At 28.2% G+C, this 16,014-nt stretch overlaps 4 protein-coding genes across 4 annotated transcripts; 3 read left to right on the top strand and 1 right to left on the bottom strand.

Moving 5' to 3' along the window:
• Positions 1-1,104: 1,104 nt before the first annotated feature.
• PmUG01_09034000 (nuclear preribosomal assembly protein, putative) lies at positions 1,105-2,598 on the top strand (the record flags this gene model as incomplete). The annotated part of the gene is made up of 3 exons (XM_029005035.1): positions 1,105-1,175; positions 1,538-2,038; positions 2,427-2,598. 3 exons carry the CDS (start codon positions 1,105-1,107, stop codon positions 2,596-2,598), a joined length of 744 nt encoding a protein of 247 aa, XP_028861664.1.
• Positions 2,599-4,403: 1,805 nt separating this feature from the next.
• On the top strand, positions 4,404-5,470 carry MGE1 (GrpE protein homolog, mitochondrial, putative; the record flags this gene model as incomplete). Its single annotated transcript, XM_029005034.1, has 2 exons — positions 4,404-5,173; positions 5,440-5,470. The coding sequence occupies 2 exons, from the start codon at positions 4,404-4,406 to the stop codon at positions 5,468-5,470; spliced, it is 801 nt and encodes a 266-aa protein (XP_028861663.1).
• Positions 5,471-9,478: 4,008 nt separating this feature from the next.
• Positions 9,479-10,825, top strand: PmUG01_09033800 (ethanolamine kinase, putative; the record flags this gene model as incomplete). Its single annotated transcript, XM_029005032.1, has 1 exon — positions 9,479-10,825. One exon carries the CDS (start codon positions 9,479-9,481, stop codon positions 10,823-10,825), a length of 1,347 nt encoding a protein of 448 aa, XP_028861662.1.
• Positions 10,826-13,427: 2,602 nt separating this feature from the next.
• PmUG01_09033700 (pyruvate dehydrogenase E1 component subunit alpha, putative) lies at positions 13,428-15,095 on the bottom strand (the record flags this gene model as incomplete). Its single annotated transcript, XM_029005031.1, has 1 exon — positions 13,428-15,095. The coding sequence occupies one exon, from the start codon at positions 15,093-15,095 to the stop codon at positions 13,428-13,430; it is 1,668 nt and encodes a 555-aa protein (XP_028861661.1).
• Positions 15,096-16,014: the final 919 nt, after the last annotated feature.

Here is a 16,014-nt window from a genome sequence, read left to right as displayed (position 1 = left end):
ATAAAACTTAAGATGTAAAAACGTGAAACGTAATAACTTAAAAAAGTCAAAATTGCATAACTGCATAACTGCAAAAACATTGAAAAATTCATAGCAAAAAAAAAAATAATATAAAATAAAAAAAAAGAGAGCTAAATAAGCGACCAAAAATTACAAAAAAAATTTTACAGCACGTGCCTTTTTCGATAATTGAAAAGAATATTTTTTTAACAAAAAAAAAAAAAAAAAAAAAAAAAAATATTAGTATTAATATTAATATTAATAGTAAAATGAATTATACGTAATATATATAATAAATAATATATATATTAATAAGTCAAAAATAAAAAAGAAAAAAAAAACGATAAAAAGCGATCTACTCGGAGCTCAAATTGTTTAAAAGATTAAAAAAGTAAAAATTAGCAAGCACATGTAAATATGTATATATGTAAATATATAAATACATAATTACATGAATACACAAATACATGAATAACCAAATAAATGAACAACCAAATAAATGAACAACCAAATACATGAATACCCATATACATGAATACCCATATACATGAATACCCATATACATGAATACCCATATACATGAATACCCATATACATGAATAACCATATACATGAATACCCATATACATGAATAATCAAATAAATGAACACCCAAATGCATGAATACCCATATACATGAATACATAAATGCATGAATACATAAATGCATGAATACATAAATGCATGAATACATAAATGCATGAATACATAAATGCATTATATAACAGCGCAGTAAAAAAATGCGTATTTTTGTTTACATAATAAAAATATGAACGTTCATTTTTTTTTTTTTTTGGTAAATTTTAATTATTTTCAAAAAAGAAAATAGCTATGTGTAAGTGTTAATAATACTGCCGCATATTCTTGTACGTAATTACGCCCATTTTGACACTTCATTAATGTATACGTATTATATATACATATTGTACGTACATACTGTATGCATATATTCTGTATATTTATGTACATTCTGCTTGTGTGAAGAGGTCTTTAAAAATCATCTATGTTCTCAACTTTTTCGGTCCTATCTAACAATAGTATGCTTCTCTTTTTTCAAATAAAAAAATGAGTAATATCGAGTTTTGTACTCAGCATCTTTTAGCATATGACAACTCCATAATTACTGCGGACAATGAGTAATACAAAAAAGCTAAAATAAAAAGTTTACATATTTGACTTTTCATGTTACGCGGAAACATAAAAATATTTTCTTTGAAGCATCATTGAAAAATATACAATTAACGGCATTCTCGAGTATTCCTACATTATAGATATATATGTGTATATTTTTACGTATATATATACAAGCGATTGTACGGTCGTGGGCCTATATTGCAGCCCAGAAAGATACATGCAGTTATATATATACATATAAATGTAGTATGCATTTATGCACATATATGTGGTATGTGTGTATGCGCGCAAATACCTCTTTTATTTATTTGTTCTTTTTTATTTTATTTTATTTTATTTTTTCTCTCTCCATCACCACGTGCAGCATAAAGGCAAAGGTGAGCGAAAATTTGGACCTTATTTTTAAAAAAATAAACGAGTTAAAAAATGAAAAGGATGGAGATGGAGAAATAATCTATCATGTTACAAAAAATAATTTTTTTAATATACCTAGATATTCAAAAATACCAAAAATAAAAAAAAGTACCAAATGGGAAATGTTTGCACAAAGTAAATTGTTGAAAAAAAAAAATAAGAGTGGTTTATTGTTTGATAAAAATACGAAAGGTTGGGTGAGGCGTTTTCAAAAAAAACAAATTAAAATAAATGAAGAAAATGCAAACTTTGTTCATGAGTATAAACAAAACGAAGATATATATGAAGACCCATTTGAACAAATAGAAGAAGAAAAAGAAATTAAAAAAATGAAACAGAAAATAAGAGAAATGAGAAATAAGTTCGATCAAGAGGGCATTTCTACGGAAGACATAAAATACATAGAAAGGCAAAAAAGAAAGAGGGAAAACTTGATGGACAGCCTCAAAGTGTAAGGAGAAATAAAAGAAAAGGAAACGAAAAAGAAAAAGAAAAAGAAAAAAAATAAAAAGCAGAGGAAAGAGCAACGTTTTTTATGTATATATATGCAATATAATATAAGCATTTTTTTTTTTTTGCGTTATCTCCTTTAATAATGCTTTTTTTCCAAATGAACAATTGCGCTCGACGTGGATTGTGAAGCCTTTTTCTTTTCTTTAAACATGTATTCATTTTATTTTTTTATCTTTGCAATGTTTATTTATTGCAAGTTTATTCGTGTGATTGTATACATATATATACACATATAAATAATTATACATACATATGTACATATGTATATACACACATGTACGTTACACATGTGCACATACTTTTATTTGTTTGCCTTTTCCCCCCAGGGCGCAGATCTCATCCTCGACATTTGGAAGAAAAGACAAAAAATTAAAAAAAGAAAAAAAACTCAGAGTTAACAATAGCATTGTAACGAAGCAAAAGTGCGAAAAACGTTTACTGAAGGATGAAATTAATCAGAATAGCAAACTAGCTGCAATTGTTTTGAAGTCCCTGTAGGAAAAAGGATACATGAAAAATTTTCTCTTTATCCATTTTTCCTTTTATTCGTTTCATCCCTTTTTCCCCTTTTTTTTTTATTTTTTTTTTTACTTTTTCCATTTGAGCAAAAATTCGGTTTAACTCATAAATTATTTGTATTTTAATTAAATTTTTTTAGTGTTTATATAAAATTTTTAATTTATTATGTAAGAAAAACATACATGCACACATGTTGTACGCCCTATGTGTAAACTTTTGTATCGAGTAAGTGAAAAATAGTTTCTTTTCATTGTAGTACGCATACATGTGTATTGCTCCTTTGATATACTATATTACGTATACTGAACTGCTAGTTATCATGATATCTTGTACACAAGATTCGTTTGATTTCATCCCTACGACTTTATTTATAAAAGGTATACGAATTTTCTTTTTTTCTTTCTTTTTTGCTGCTAAAATAAATAATACATCGAACGTATTCCATTTCAATCCACATATATCATTATGTGCAATTTTTCAAAGGAAAATTTTTTGGAGGATTATATGAAAAAATAGAAGGGACGATTAAAATAAAAAATACGAAAGGGAAAAAGCGCAGTTGTAGGTTTATTCTTTTTCTCTAACCTTAGACGAAAATGGTAAAGCTAATGTTACTCTTTCTTCTATTGGTATTTTTTTCAAAAATTTAAAAAATGACTTAATAAAGGGTGAGCTTGTGAAAAGATAACATGATGGTAAACCGTTACCAGCACACGTGTGGTGATGCGTAAATATAAAACGTTCTATGTACATGCGTACTTGCGTACATATATACATATATTCATATATACAACATACAACATACGTACATGTATTAATATGCATGCACACATAAATAAGAATGTACATGCTGCATAACGAACAGGGGTGGCATATCCGCACAATATTTCTGACGAACACAAACATTTTATATACCCGCTAAATCAAATATAGTGCTTTCGCATATGTGTGTTTCCAAATGTTTTTAATGTATAACCTTATAGATATTTTTCTTTTTTTTTTCTCTTTAGATATAGTTTTTGACGAACACTTTCTAAGTGCATATTTTCACTTTCTTTTTTTTTTTTTTTTTTGGAACTACATTTTATATTTTTTCTCTTCGCTTTTTTAAAACAGAGCATTCCCTTTTTTTTTTTTTTTTTTTTATAAAAATATGGTATATATGAAAATATTTCTGTTTTATTATATAAATGCAGCATATACAATGTCGTAGAATTCAATGAGAGCCATTAATAAAAATATTTTTTACTTGTTCTTATTTTTTTGGAAACAAAAAAAAAAAAAAAAAAAAGCTAGCATGTTCAGAAAATTATTCTAAATTAACTTGTAGTTATTAACTGTTCAGAATTTTTTCACAAATTTCGTTCTTTTAGTTCTCTCATTTATTTTCATTTTGTTCTATTTTTGATATTTTTATTATTTTCTTTTTATCCTATCTTTTTATTTCTTTCTCCTCTTCTCAGTTCTTTCGCTTCTTTCCCATCTTTCGCTTCTTTCCCATCTTTCGCTTCTTTCCCATCTTTCGCTTCTTTCCCATCTTTCGCTTCTTTCTTCGCTTCTTTCCCATCTTTCGCTTCTTTCCATCTTTCGCATCTTTCGCTTCTTTCCCATCTTTCGCTTTTTCCCCATCTTTCGCTTTTTCCCCATCTTTCGCTTTTTCCCCACCATCTTTCTCTTCTTTTTTTCGTTTTTTCTTTTCCCCTCACCCTTTTTACATTATGAAATACGCTAATTTTTTGAAGAGGGGGTTAATATGCAGGCACCCTTCAAGTGTACTATACGGGATGCAATCAGCTCCTCTATTTCGAAGAAATTACATAAATTTTTGGAAAAACGATAAATGTGAAAAGTTCATGAAACAACGCTATTTCACTAGTGCATCAACAATGTCTGACAAAACATGTAGCAGTAGCAAAGAAGAGGGAAATAATAAAAAGGAGAAAAAGAAAGTAGGAAAATTTAATGAAAAAAAAAATGACAACTCAGGAGAAAAAGAAGATGATAAAGAAAATATGCTGAACGAGTCAGAAAATTTCGAAAAAGAGGATGAGGGGAAAAAAGAAATAAATTATGAAACATATAACAAAATTGATTTAATTAACAAAATAAAAAGAATTAAAAAAGATATGGAAGAAAAAATCGTAGATAATAAAATACTAAAAGAAAAATACTTATCTGTGTTAGCAGAAAATGAAAATTTAAGAAATAGATATATGAAAGAAATTGAAAACAGTAAATTATATTGTATTAGTAATTTTGCAAAGTCGTTACTAGACGTTGCTGATAATTTAGCTTTAGCTATTAAAAACATAAATGAAGAATCATTAAAACAAAATGAAGAAATAAATAATATATATAAAGGAATTCAAATGACAGAAACGATACTACATAACATTTTTAATAAGTACGGAATTGACAAATATAACCCGATTAATGAAAAATTCAATCCTTTATTTCATGAAGCAATTTTTGAAATTAATGATAGCACCAAAGAGAAGGGGACTGTTGCAACGGTTATACAGCAAGGCTACAAAATAAAGGATAGAATATTAAGGTAAAATATATGTACCATTTTCCCAAGTGTGCATATATCAATATATATATATATATATATATATATATATATATATATATATATATGTACATATATTTGTATATTTCGTACCTCCATTCGTCCGTTAGTTTGTATCTTTGCATACGCTTATTTGTTTTTTACTCGTTTTTATTTGTATTTATGCGTAATTATTTTTTTTATACGTGTATTTATTTGTACCAATTTTATTTTTTTTTTTTTTTCCCTATATCGCATATCACTTCCAGAGCTGCTAAAGTCGGAGTTGTGAAGAATTAAATGTAAGAGGTAAGCCCCAGTTTAATGTTTGCCATCCTGCTACTCCAGTTATAATCCTGTGCATAAATTGTATACACATACACACATTTATGTATGTTTGTGTGTATGTATGTACGTATTCACGTGTGCATGTGTGGAATTCACCTGAACATTCCCATTTTGTATTCTTTTATTAAAACGAACATTTTAAAAAATTTTTGTTACGTGCTAAATTTTTATTTCAACTTGGATTTAACTTCATTGGAGTAATGTAAAAGATTAAATGTATGAAATGACTCCATTTTTTTAAAACTTTACTGTGTGTTGAGTAACAAGAGAAAAAAGAAAAAAATATTTTTCAAATTCTTTCTTTTTTTTGTACCATTCTGAAAAATTCTATAATTTTAAATTAAAGATTTAGTCTATTGCTAAATGGAAAAAGGAAGATTATTTTTTTTTAATGTTGAGGCTTCCACGAAAAAGGCATCCACAAATTTAATAATTATTTGTTTTAATTAAGAAAATTATATATACATTTTACTTTAATGTACCTACGTTATGCATTATTAAAAACGTGGTGTACGGCTAAGCGTGTCAACAGAATATATGTAAAACGCGTAATTACGTATTCTTGCATATTATTATTATTTTTTTTTTTATATTGTCCATCTAAATGTGTGTACATGTGTGTATGTATATATGCATATTTGTGTAGTTACGTATAGTACTTCAATAGGGTGCAAATCTTTGTATAACATTTTCTACAAATAAGACGGATGTGTGAAGGACTTTATCATAATTATATAAAAACTAGTGAACGTTCGCTGCAATTTTACATTTTTTCATAATATTTTTTTTTTTTTTCCTTTTCCTTTTTTGCAATTTTTTTAAATAAATTGTGTGGCATAGTAACAACAGCAGGTGTTCACATTTTCACATTTAACATTAACATTGGCATTTTCATTACTTTAAAAATTTCTTGGATTAAGAATATTTGACCGAACATAGAAGGACCTTATTTTTCTTTGTCAGGAAAAAATTAAAGAGAGAAAAAGTAAATATGTGAAATATTCCATTTTTTTTTTTTTTATTTTACATATTTATTCGCTTATTTTTTATATTTTACAATATTACACTTTTTTAATTTAAAAATATATCAAAAAATTGTTCGATAATTAAAATAAATTTCGTAGTAAAACATCCTTGTAATTTTGGTACTAGTAAAACGAAGTGTAGTAACACACACGCATATGCTTTATTTTCCTACTACTAATTGTAATAAGGCGAAAGGAAAATGTTTACTTATAATTTGCCTTGATCATAAATCAAAAGGGAATTCGGAAAAACAGCAAAAGGCCGAAAGTTCGTCAGAACAGGTATAAACATACATAACATACATACATGTATAGTTATATATGTATATAATTATTTGCAATATAAGCATGAGTACGTACGTACTTATGTATAATACCTTATAAAATAACTTGACTTTTCAAAAAAAAATATAATAAAATACAGAAATGCAAAACTATATAATTTCCCCTTAATAGAAAACAATATTATTAATTTTTATTTTATCACTATTCGGTCAACTTATATATACATATATATATATATATATATATATATATATATATATATATATATATATATATATTTTTTTTTTTTTTTTTTTTTCCTTTCAAGCACTGGAAATAAATAAATATATATATGTATACATATAATATTTTTATTTTTAGTGCTTTTTATATTACATATTGAAGAATAGCATACGTCCGTCAGTAAAGCAGGCAATTCTATCCCTTTCTTAAAGCAACAGCTACATGCTTTTAAGGCATCCCTTGATGCATGTTAGGTACACCAGCGTACGCATATTTGTATGTATATGTATGCATATACGTATAAATATGTATATATATGTTAATATGCATACGTTCACAGTTATGCATTAATATAAATACAACAAATACGTAGTGCTTTTAAAAAAAAATGTATATATATATATATATATATATATATATGTTTATGTGTAAATGTATATCTCTCCTTTTTTCTCAACCGTACCTTTTGATCTCAAACCTATTTTTATTAATATGTATTTTCTGTAAAATTTGAAATAGTAAAATTTACTATTTAAAAAATTTTTAAATACATGTGACAAACTGTTTTGACTGTTTTTTACTTTTACGTTTGAATTTATAAATATTTTTACGTTTGAATTTATGTATATTTTTACGTTTGAATTTATGTATATTTTTACGTTTATTCTTACGCTCATTTTTACGCGCATTTTTTAAAATATTTTCCTCATTTTGTTTTTTATAATTATACGAATGATCCAAAATACTTGTTAGTTTATTTCCAAGCAATACTTTTCAGTATAAGAAAATTAATGCCAGCACTCTTTAAAAGCAATTTGTTCACTTAACCTTTTCTAATTATGTAAATATAATTTACAAGTTTTTTTATTCTTTTTGTCAGCACAGGTATATATTTGTAGCACAACAGACGTGATATTATTTGATATGATATAATGAAATGTTATATATATATACATATATATATAATGTAATATATTGTAATGGGATATATTGCATTGATATATATTTGTAACGTGCTATACTATAATGTATTTTATTTATTTTTATGATTTATTATCTGTATAAACGATTTAAAAGAGGAGAAAAAAAAAAAAAAAAAAAAAAAAAAATTTACTCACACTTTAATAAAATCAAGTAAACCATACGTACATACGTATGTACCACATGCAAGCTCATTTTTTGTTTTATTTATCCCTATTAAAGAGAAAATTGTAGCAGTTGTTGATTTATTCTGTTTTTCCATTTTTACCCTTATCAGCTTTCTTGCCTTTATTATTTTTTTAAGTTATAACATTATGAACATTTTTGAAAGAAATTTTTTTTTACTTAAAATTAAATTTACAAGGTATGGTAAAATAAGAATTCTTGTAAATTGAATAAATAATTGTGCACATATAATGTTGACACAATTTTGAAATAAACGATGCACAACTTGTCAAACAAGCGAATGTTTATCAACTTATGCTATACTTGTATACAGAACGTTCGAGAAGAAGCGTCTTTATATTTTTCATTATTTTTTGTCAATACATATTTTTACTTTCCAGCATGTAAATACATTAAGAGATGTACATATAAATATATATATATATATATATATATATATTTATATATGTGCATTATCAAATGTATTTATATATATATATATATATATATATATATATATATACATATATGAGTATGTTCATATAAGTATGTTCATGTAAGTGTGCACATATAAGTATGCACATATAAGTATGCACATATAAGTATGCACATATAAGTATGCACATATAAGTATGCACATATAAGTATGCACATATAAGTATGCACATATAAGTATGCACATATAAGTATGCACATATATATATGTAAACATATTTGTTAATGTATTATAAGTGCTGTGATACAGAGTTCTCTTTCCTTTTTCATTGTCACGCACCATATGCTACTGTTCATTTGATTTAGGAGTAAGCAAAAAAATTTGCTACAACATGCTGCGTGTATATATACATTGTCATTGTACATGTATATACGCGACAAGCATATACCAATGAACGAGCCTACACATTGATCTGATTAAGAAGCGTATGTAAGCACTCACCATATATGCACACACGCACATTATTAGCAACGTGCTGTAATTGTGCAATTTTATATTTCATTTCTGTTAATCTACAAGCGCATTTTTCCATTTCTTTTTTGGTCAACTATTTTACGCCTTTTCCCCGTGCGCTGGGTTATGATTTAACATAATCAGTCTTCAAAAAGGAAATAAAAAAAATAAGCAGATAGGAAGATAGGAAGGTAGATAGACAAACAAATTAGTTAAAATAAAATTAGGTAGTATTGAGTGCAGCGCAATAAGATAAAACGAAATTGAATAAAATAAACTCGAAATAAGACGAAAATAAGGTAAAAGGTAAAAATATATAAAAGGTTGGTTAGTATGGCGGATAACAGGGAAAAGGTGGAAGGGGATGAAACACCGAACAACAGGAACAGAGAAGGGATGAATAAAAATACAAGAAGTACTAGCAACAACAGTAATAGTAATAATAATAGCAGCAACTACAACACGTACAATAATAATTTATCGTTAAGGAACCTTAATAGCATCTCGTCGACGAACTCACAAATAACAGAAACAAAAAATAAGCAAGGGATAGAGCCTCTAACTGAAAGGGATTTAGTAATAAAGAAGGGGGAGGACTTAAAGGTGAAGGTAGAAGAGTTTATGACTAGGTTTGTAAATAATGTTTTTGAAAATAAGAGTGTATTGTATTTATATTGTAAATATGTTATGTTACATTATGGAAAAGATTTAATAGATGAAAGGAAAATAGACTCTTTAAATTTTGGAGTTATAAATGGAGGTATAACTAATATATTAGTAAAAGTAGAAGATCAATTAGAAAAAAAGAAATATTTGATAAGGTTGTATGGACCTAAGACTAGTGAAATTATTAATAGAGAAAGAGAAAAAAAAATCTCAAGTATATTATATGATAAAAATATTTCAAAAAAAATTTATGTATTTTTCCCTAATGGTAGAATAGAAGAATTTATGGATGGTTATGCTTTAACAAGAGAAAATATAAAAGATTCAAATTATCAAAAAAAAATTGCACAAAATTTAAGAGTACTACATGATATTAATCTAAATGATACGTTATTTAAAGATTTGCAAAGTTCACAGAATGTGAAAGGAGATAGACCATCTTTTTTATGGAGTACTATATGGAAATATTTTAATTTACTAAAAGAAGAAAAAAAAAAAAATTGTTCATATAACTCAGAAGCAAATATATTAAAACTAATTGATTTTGATATGTTAAAAGTATTGATTTTAGAAATAGAAGAATTATGTAATAGAAAACAATCTCCAGTAGTGTTATGTCATTGTGATTTGTTATCTTCTAATATTATTAATACAACTAATGATAATATTTCTTTCATTGATTTTGAATACTCTTGTCCAATGGAAAGAGCTTATGATATTGCAAATCATTTCAATGAATATGCTGGCTTTAACTGCGATTGGGAATTAATACCTTCAAGGGATGAAGAATATAATTTTATTAAAAATTATTTAAATACGGAAGATGAAGATGCAATTAATAATTTGATTGATGAAATACAACCATTTTATGTTTGTTCTCATATTAATTGGGGGCTATGGGCATTATTACAAGGTATACACTCAGTAATTGATTTTGATTTTATTAACTATGGCATGACCAGGATAACAGCATCCTGTCTCCCTATATTTAGATCCAAGCTGACTACCAGTTAGCTTCGTTAGCTTCGTCAGTTTCGTCAGCTTCGTCAGTTTCGTCAGCTTCGTCAGTTTCGTTAGCTTCGTCAGTTGCGTAAGCTACGCCAGCTTCGTCAGTTTCGTTAGCTTCGTCAGTTTCGTTAGCTTCGTCAGTTGCGTAAGCTACGCTAGCTTCGTCAGCTTCGTCAGCTTCGTTAGTTATATATACCCAGATGGGGCAGGAGCACTTCATAATGACGATCATCATTGTCCGTGCATGTCCATATTTTTGTACAACTCCACTAATTTTACTTCTTTTTTACCGTCCAGTTTTTACACTTTTTTTTTTTTTTTTATTATTTCCCCTCCCCGTTTTTTACACCTAATTGTCATTTTGATTAGTAGGTTAGGAATACTGACCAATGCTCCATATATTTGCGGAAGGAATAAATATAGATAAGCATATATGTATATATGTATGAATACGTATGTGTGCATATCTCCCTATATATGTGAGAGTAAAAGTGTATAATTTGCTTTACTTTAAACAACATGACCTTGTTCATATGAAGAATGCGATTTTTTAATTACTCGTTTTATGTATATGTACAGGGCACTTTTCATATGAATGTGTTTTTAAGGAGTTTACATGTATATCCCTTGTTGCGCAAGCAGAAATGCGGGCATGTACATACGTATATAACAAGTTTATGCGTACGTACGTAGCATGTTTATTTATATATCAATATATGTTTTTTCGTATTTCTATACATGTTTATGCGTACTAATATACACGTTTATGCATTCTACATGCACATGTGAGCTTGCAGAATGTGTATGCATTATGTATGTTCCCCCCCAGGTAGTGGCAGTTTTATTTTGATTTTTGTGTTCAGCGAGATTTCATACATCTCGTCAGTTTACTAAATTTTTGTCGCGTCGTATCGCTTCATACCACACCTTACATACATACTTACATTTGCGTTCACACTTGCTTCCTCTTTCATTTCATTTTTCGCATTTTTTTTTACTTTCTATTTTGCTGCTACGTTTGAATCCTCCTTCGCTGCTGTAGTTTATTTTATACTGCTATTTACCCAATATGTCATAAGTATAAATAATCTGGAATTCATTTGGACAAAACGTAATGAACATGTTCATATTTTTATTTTATTTTGGCACCCTAATTTAAGTATATTAAAATTTTTATTGCTCATTTATAGAATTTTTTTTTATATATATTTTTTTTTTTTTATTTATTTTTATAATTTTTTATTATTTCAATTTATTTTATTCTATTTTATTTTTATTTTTTTCATTAACCTTATTTTTTTCACAAACCTTGAATGGAAGATTTTTTATAACATCATTTGATGGAAGTGTGTAAACATGCGTCGTTAAGGGGAAGTCCATCATCCCTATGGCATGTTCTGTCAAAAGGTACTTCTATGATATGTAACCACATATGTAACATGTGCACATCATACATATATTTGTTTGAACTTGTTTTGTCAATCTCCCCCACCCCCTCCCTATTATTACATCGTCATTTCGCTATTTCTATATTCTTATATTTTAGCTCGTATTGAAATTATCTCTTCAAAGAAGTAAAATAAAAATCGTTGTAATAAAATTGGACCAATTAATATTAGAGTGAATTGAGTTAAAGGAAAAAAAAAAATGTACATACATGACTGCTCTTTCGTTTGTATCACTATAACTTGTCATGCTACTCTGGGTGTAGTATGGAGATAAGGCAAACAAAAAAAAAAAAAAAAAAAAAAAAAAAAATATTAACACAACATGCGATGTTTACACATGTTTATGAAAGTTATTCCTTTTTGCTGCAGTCTGGAGAATTGTTAGTGTATGGCATCTCAATTTGGCTAACCAAAAGGGATAAGAAATGGATCATTTATTTACAATAAATTAACCACAAATTTACTACAAATTTGAAAGGACAGACATAAAATGCGAAGAATAATGAGGTTAATGATCCAAAATGCAAATGGATGGGGCATAAAAAAATAGCAAAAGACGCACATAAGCATACGTACAAATGTACATAATATACACATATATACATTTATACACATATATACATATATACGCATATATACATTTATACGCATATATACATTTATACACATATATACATTTATACGCATATATACATTTATACGCATATATATATATATATATATATATTTCCATATAATTAGTATGGATAAAATTGCACAAAGCAATATACGCAAAGTCTAATGGGACATATCAAACTCTACCCGTTCACACGAAAAACAGTGGACATTGTTAAAAAAAAAAAAAAAAAAAAAGTATGTCTCTGCCTCTGCTCTACCTCTGCCTCTACCTCTGCCTCTACCTCTGCCTCTACCTCTGCCTCTACCTCTGCCTCTACCTCTGCCTCTACCTCTGCCTCTACCTCTACCTCCTCTACCTCTGCCTCTACCTCTGCCTCTACCTCTGCCTCTACCTCTACCTCTGCCTCTACCTCTGCCTCTACCTCTGCCTCTACCTCTGCCTCTGCCTCTACCTCTACCTCTGCCTCTGTTTCTTTAAGTACAAAATGAGGTTAAGTTAATAAGATCTCTCTAAGGTAAATCAACAGCTCATCTCAGGAATGCTAATCTATTAACAAGGGGATCTTCTTCTCATCGAATTTTTCAGTTATGTCATTTTTTTTGTTTTTCCTTTTTCTTTCGTTCTCTTTAAGAAGAGCTTGATAGTATTCCCTCAAATCAGAATGAGACAAGTTATCAAACTTTTTGTAATTTTCATAATGACTATTATAAGGAGTATTTTCAGAAGGAGCAAAAATATTATGTTTAAACAAATGACATATATCTATATGTTGACTCTTTTTATAATTTTCATTAGCATCATTCTGAGCATCTTCAAGGATATTCTGTATTTTTTTTTTAATTTTTTCAAAATATGATTCATCAACAATATTTTCTTTTTTCATATAATTCGATAAGTATACTAATGGATCTCTTTTTCTCCATGATGTTTTTTCCTCAGAGAGTCGAAGTTCATCTGGGTCAGCTAAGGAATGTCCTTTGGACCTATAAGTAATAGCTTCAATTAGTACTGGTCCACATTTTCTATTCCTTATATCGTTAATTTTTTTTTTGGCTAATTTATAAATACTTAAAACATCATTACCATCTATTTTGTATGTTTCTATGTTAAATGCTTTTCCTTTAGTATAATTGTTCATAATATCATTTACCGAGGCTCTAGAATTTTCCATGCCAATAGCCCAGTTGTTATTTTCTATTACAAAAATTATGGGTAAGTTATACGTGGCAGCTAGGTTCAATGACTCAAAGAACTGACCGATATTTGTCGTTCCATCTCCTAGGAAGCACACCACTACGTCAATCTTGCTCCTCTCCCCGCTGCTACCACTATCACTATCACCACTGCTACCATTATTACTACTGTTATGGTGGCCCTCCTCGGAACCTATTCCATTTTGATTTGCCCTTTCATCAATGGATTCAACCCACGCTTCGTCCCTTTGCCCCCTTTGTTTCCACTGTTCTGCAGTAAATCCATATGCATCTGAAGAAAATTCTCGCTTATATAAAATACTATAGGCAAGGCCCACGGCTATAGGAATCTGTTCTCCTATAAAACCAAACCCCCCAATGAAATTTTGTGTCTTACTATAAATATGCATAGATCCTCCTTTACCTTTATTCGTACTTCCATAGTAATTTCCATACAATTCATTTAAAACCTCTTTTGGTGGTACCCCTTTACTAATGGCATGCACATGATCTCTATATGTACTAGTAACGAAGTCGGAAATGGTTAAATTTTTTATGATCCCTGAACTTATTGCTTCTTGTCCATTATACAAATGAACGAAACCATTAATTTTTTTACTATAATATAATTTTGCTACTAAATTTTCAAACATTCTTCCCATATGCATATCCTCATATAAAGTACATATTTCTTCCTTTGTTATATCAATATCAGATATGTATTCTTTTATTTTATTATTCTCAATATATATATTAAAATCAGAGTAGTTTTTTTTTTCTACATCAGTTTTGTTAGCACTAGTAGTGCCCTCTACTACTGCTTCTACATTGTGGGTTATTCTTTTCCTAATCGTTTTTTCCCCTATATGATCGTCCCTTTTTTTATCTTCTAACTTGTTAGTAAGCAGCATTTCGTTATCATAATTCATTACCTTAACATTACCCTCTGCGTTTTTTGCCCCCACTGCTCTACTTTTCAAAGATCCATACACCACTGTTCCCTTGTCAGCCATCATGTTAATTCCTCCATATGAGGATGCAGAAGATATAAAGCATGCCCTTTTACCCTTTCCTACATAAAAAGTCATACCAGTAGGTATCTCTACAATTAGGAAGACCAGCAAACAGAGAGATACACACAGACTCATTTTATTTATTATACCCGCGCGATTAAGAAGTGTACATATTACTCTTGCTTTGGCGCTGTGATTATGTTCAAGTATGTATATCTATGTATGGGGATGTATATGGACGTATGCATATGTATGTGTACGTACGTGTTTATATGTGTACGTACGTGTTTATATGTGTACGTACGTGTTTATATGTGTACGTACGTGTTTATATGTGTACGTACGTGTTTATATGTGTACGTACGTGTTTATATGTGTACGTACGTGTTTATATGTGTACGTATGCATATGTTTGTGTACGTATGCATATGTTTGTGTACGTATGCATATGTTTGTGTACGTATGTGTTTATATGTGTTTTTTTTCCTTTTCCTTTTTCTTTTTCTTTCTCTTTTTTTTTTTTTTTTTTTTTTTTTTGCTTTACTTAGCGTTGCACGGTCGTTCGTCGTAATGTAGTATTTTTTTATTTTATTTTATTTTTTTTAATGAAATGTGGTACGACTTAGAACAAAGAAAAGTGGTTCGTTTTGTTTTGTTTTGTTTTATTTTGTTTTGTTTTGTTTTGTTTTATATTATTTTATTTCATTCTGCTGTATTTAATTGTATTGTATTATTTTTTCTTTTTTTTGGTAAATAGTGTATTTTCCTAAAACTTTTTTCGCACCATAATTTTGTCACGTGTGTATGAAGCCTAAACCGAATAAACAAAATGAAAAAAATATAGAAAAAATGATGAATACGAATACAAAATAAAAGTTAAAATTTACGATATAATAGTATGTGTTAAAAACAAATGAGTTTT

Source organism: Plasmodium malariae (assembly GCF_900090045.1).
Source record: "Plasmodium malariae genome assembly, chromosome: 9".
NCBI classification, from domain to species: Eukaryota; Apicomplexa; class Aconoidasida; order Haemosporida; family Plasmodiidae; genus Plasmodium; species Plasmodium malariae.
This window is presented reverse-complemented; position numbering and strand designations above follow the sequence as displayed.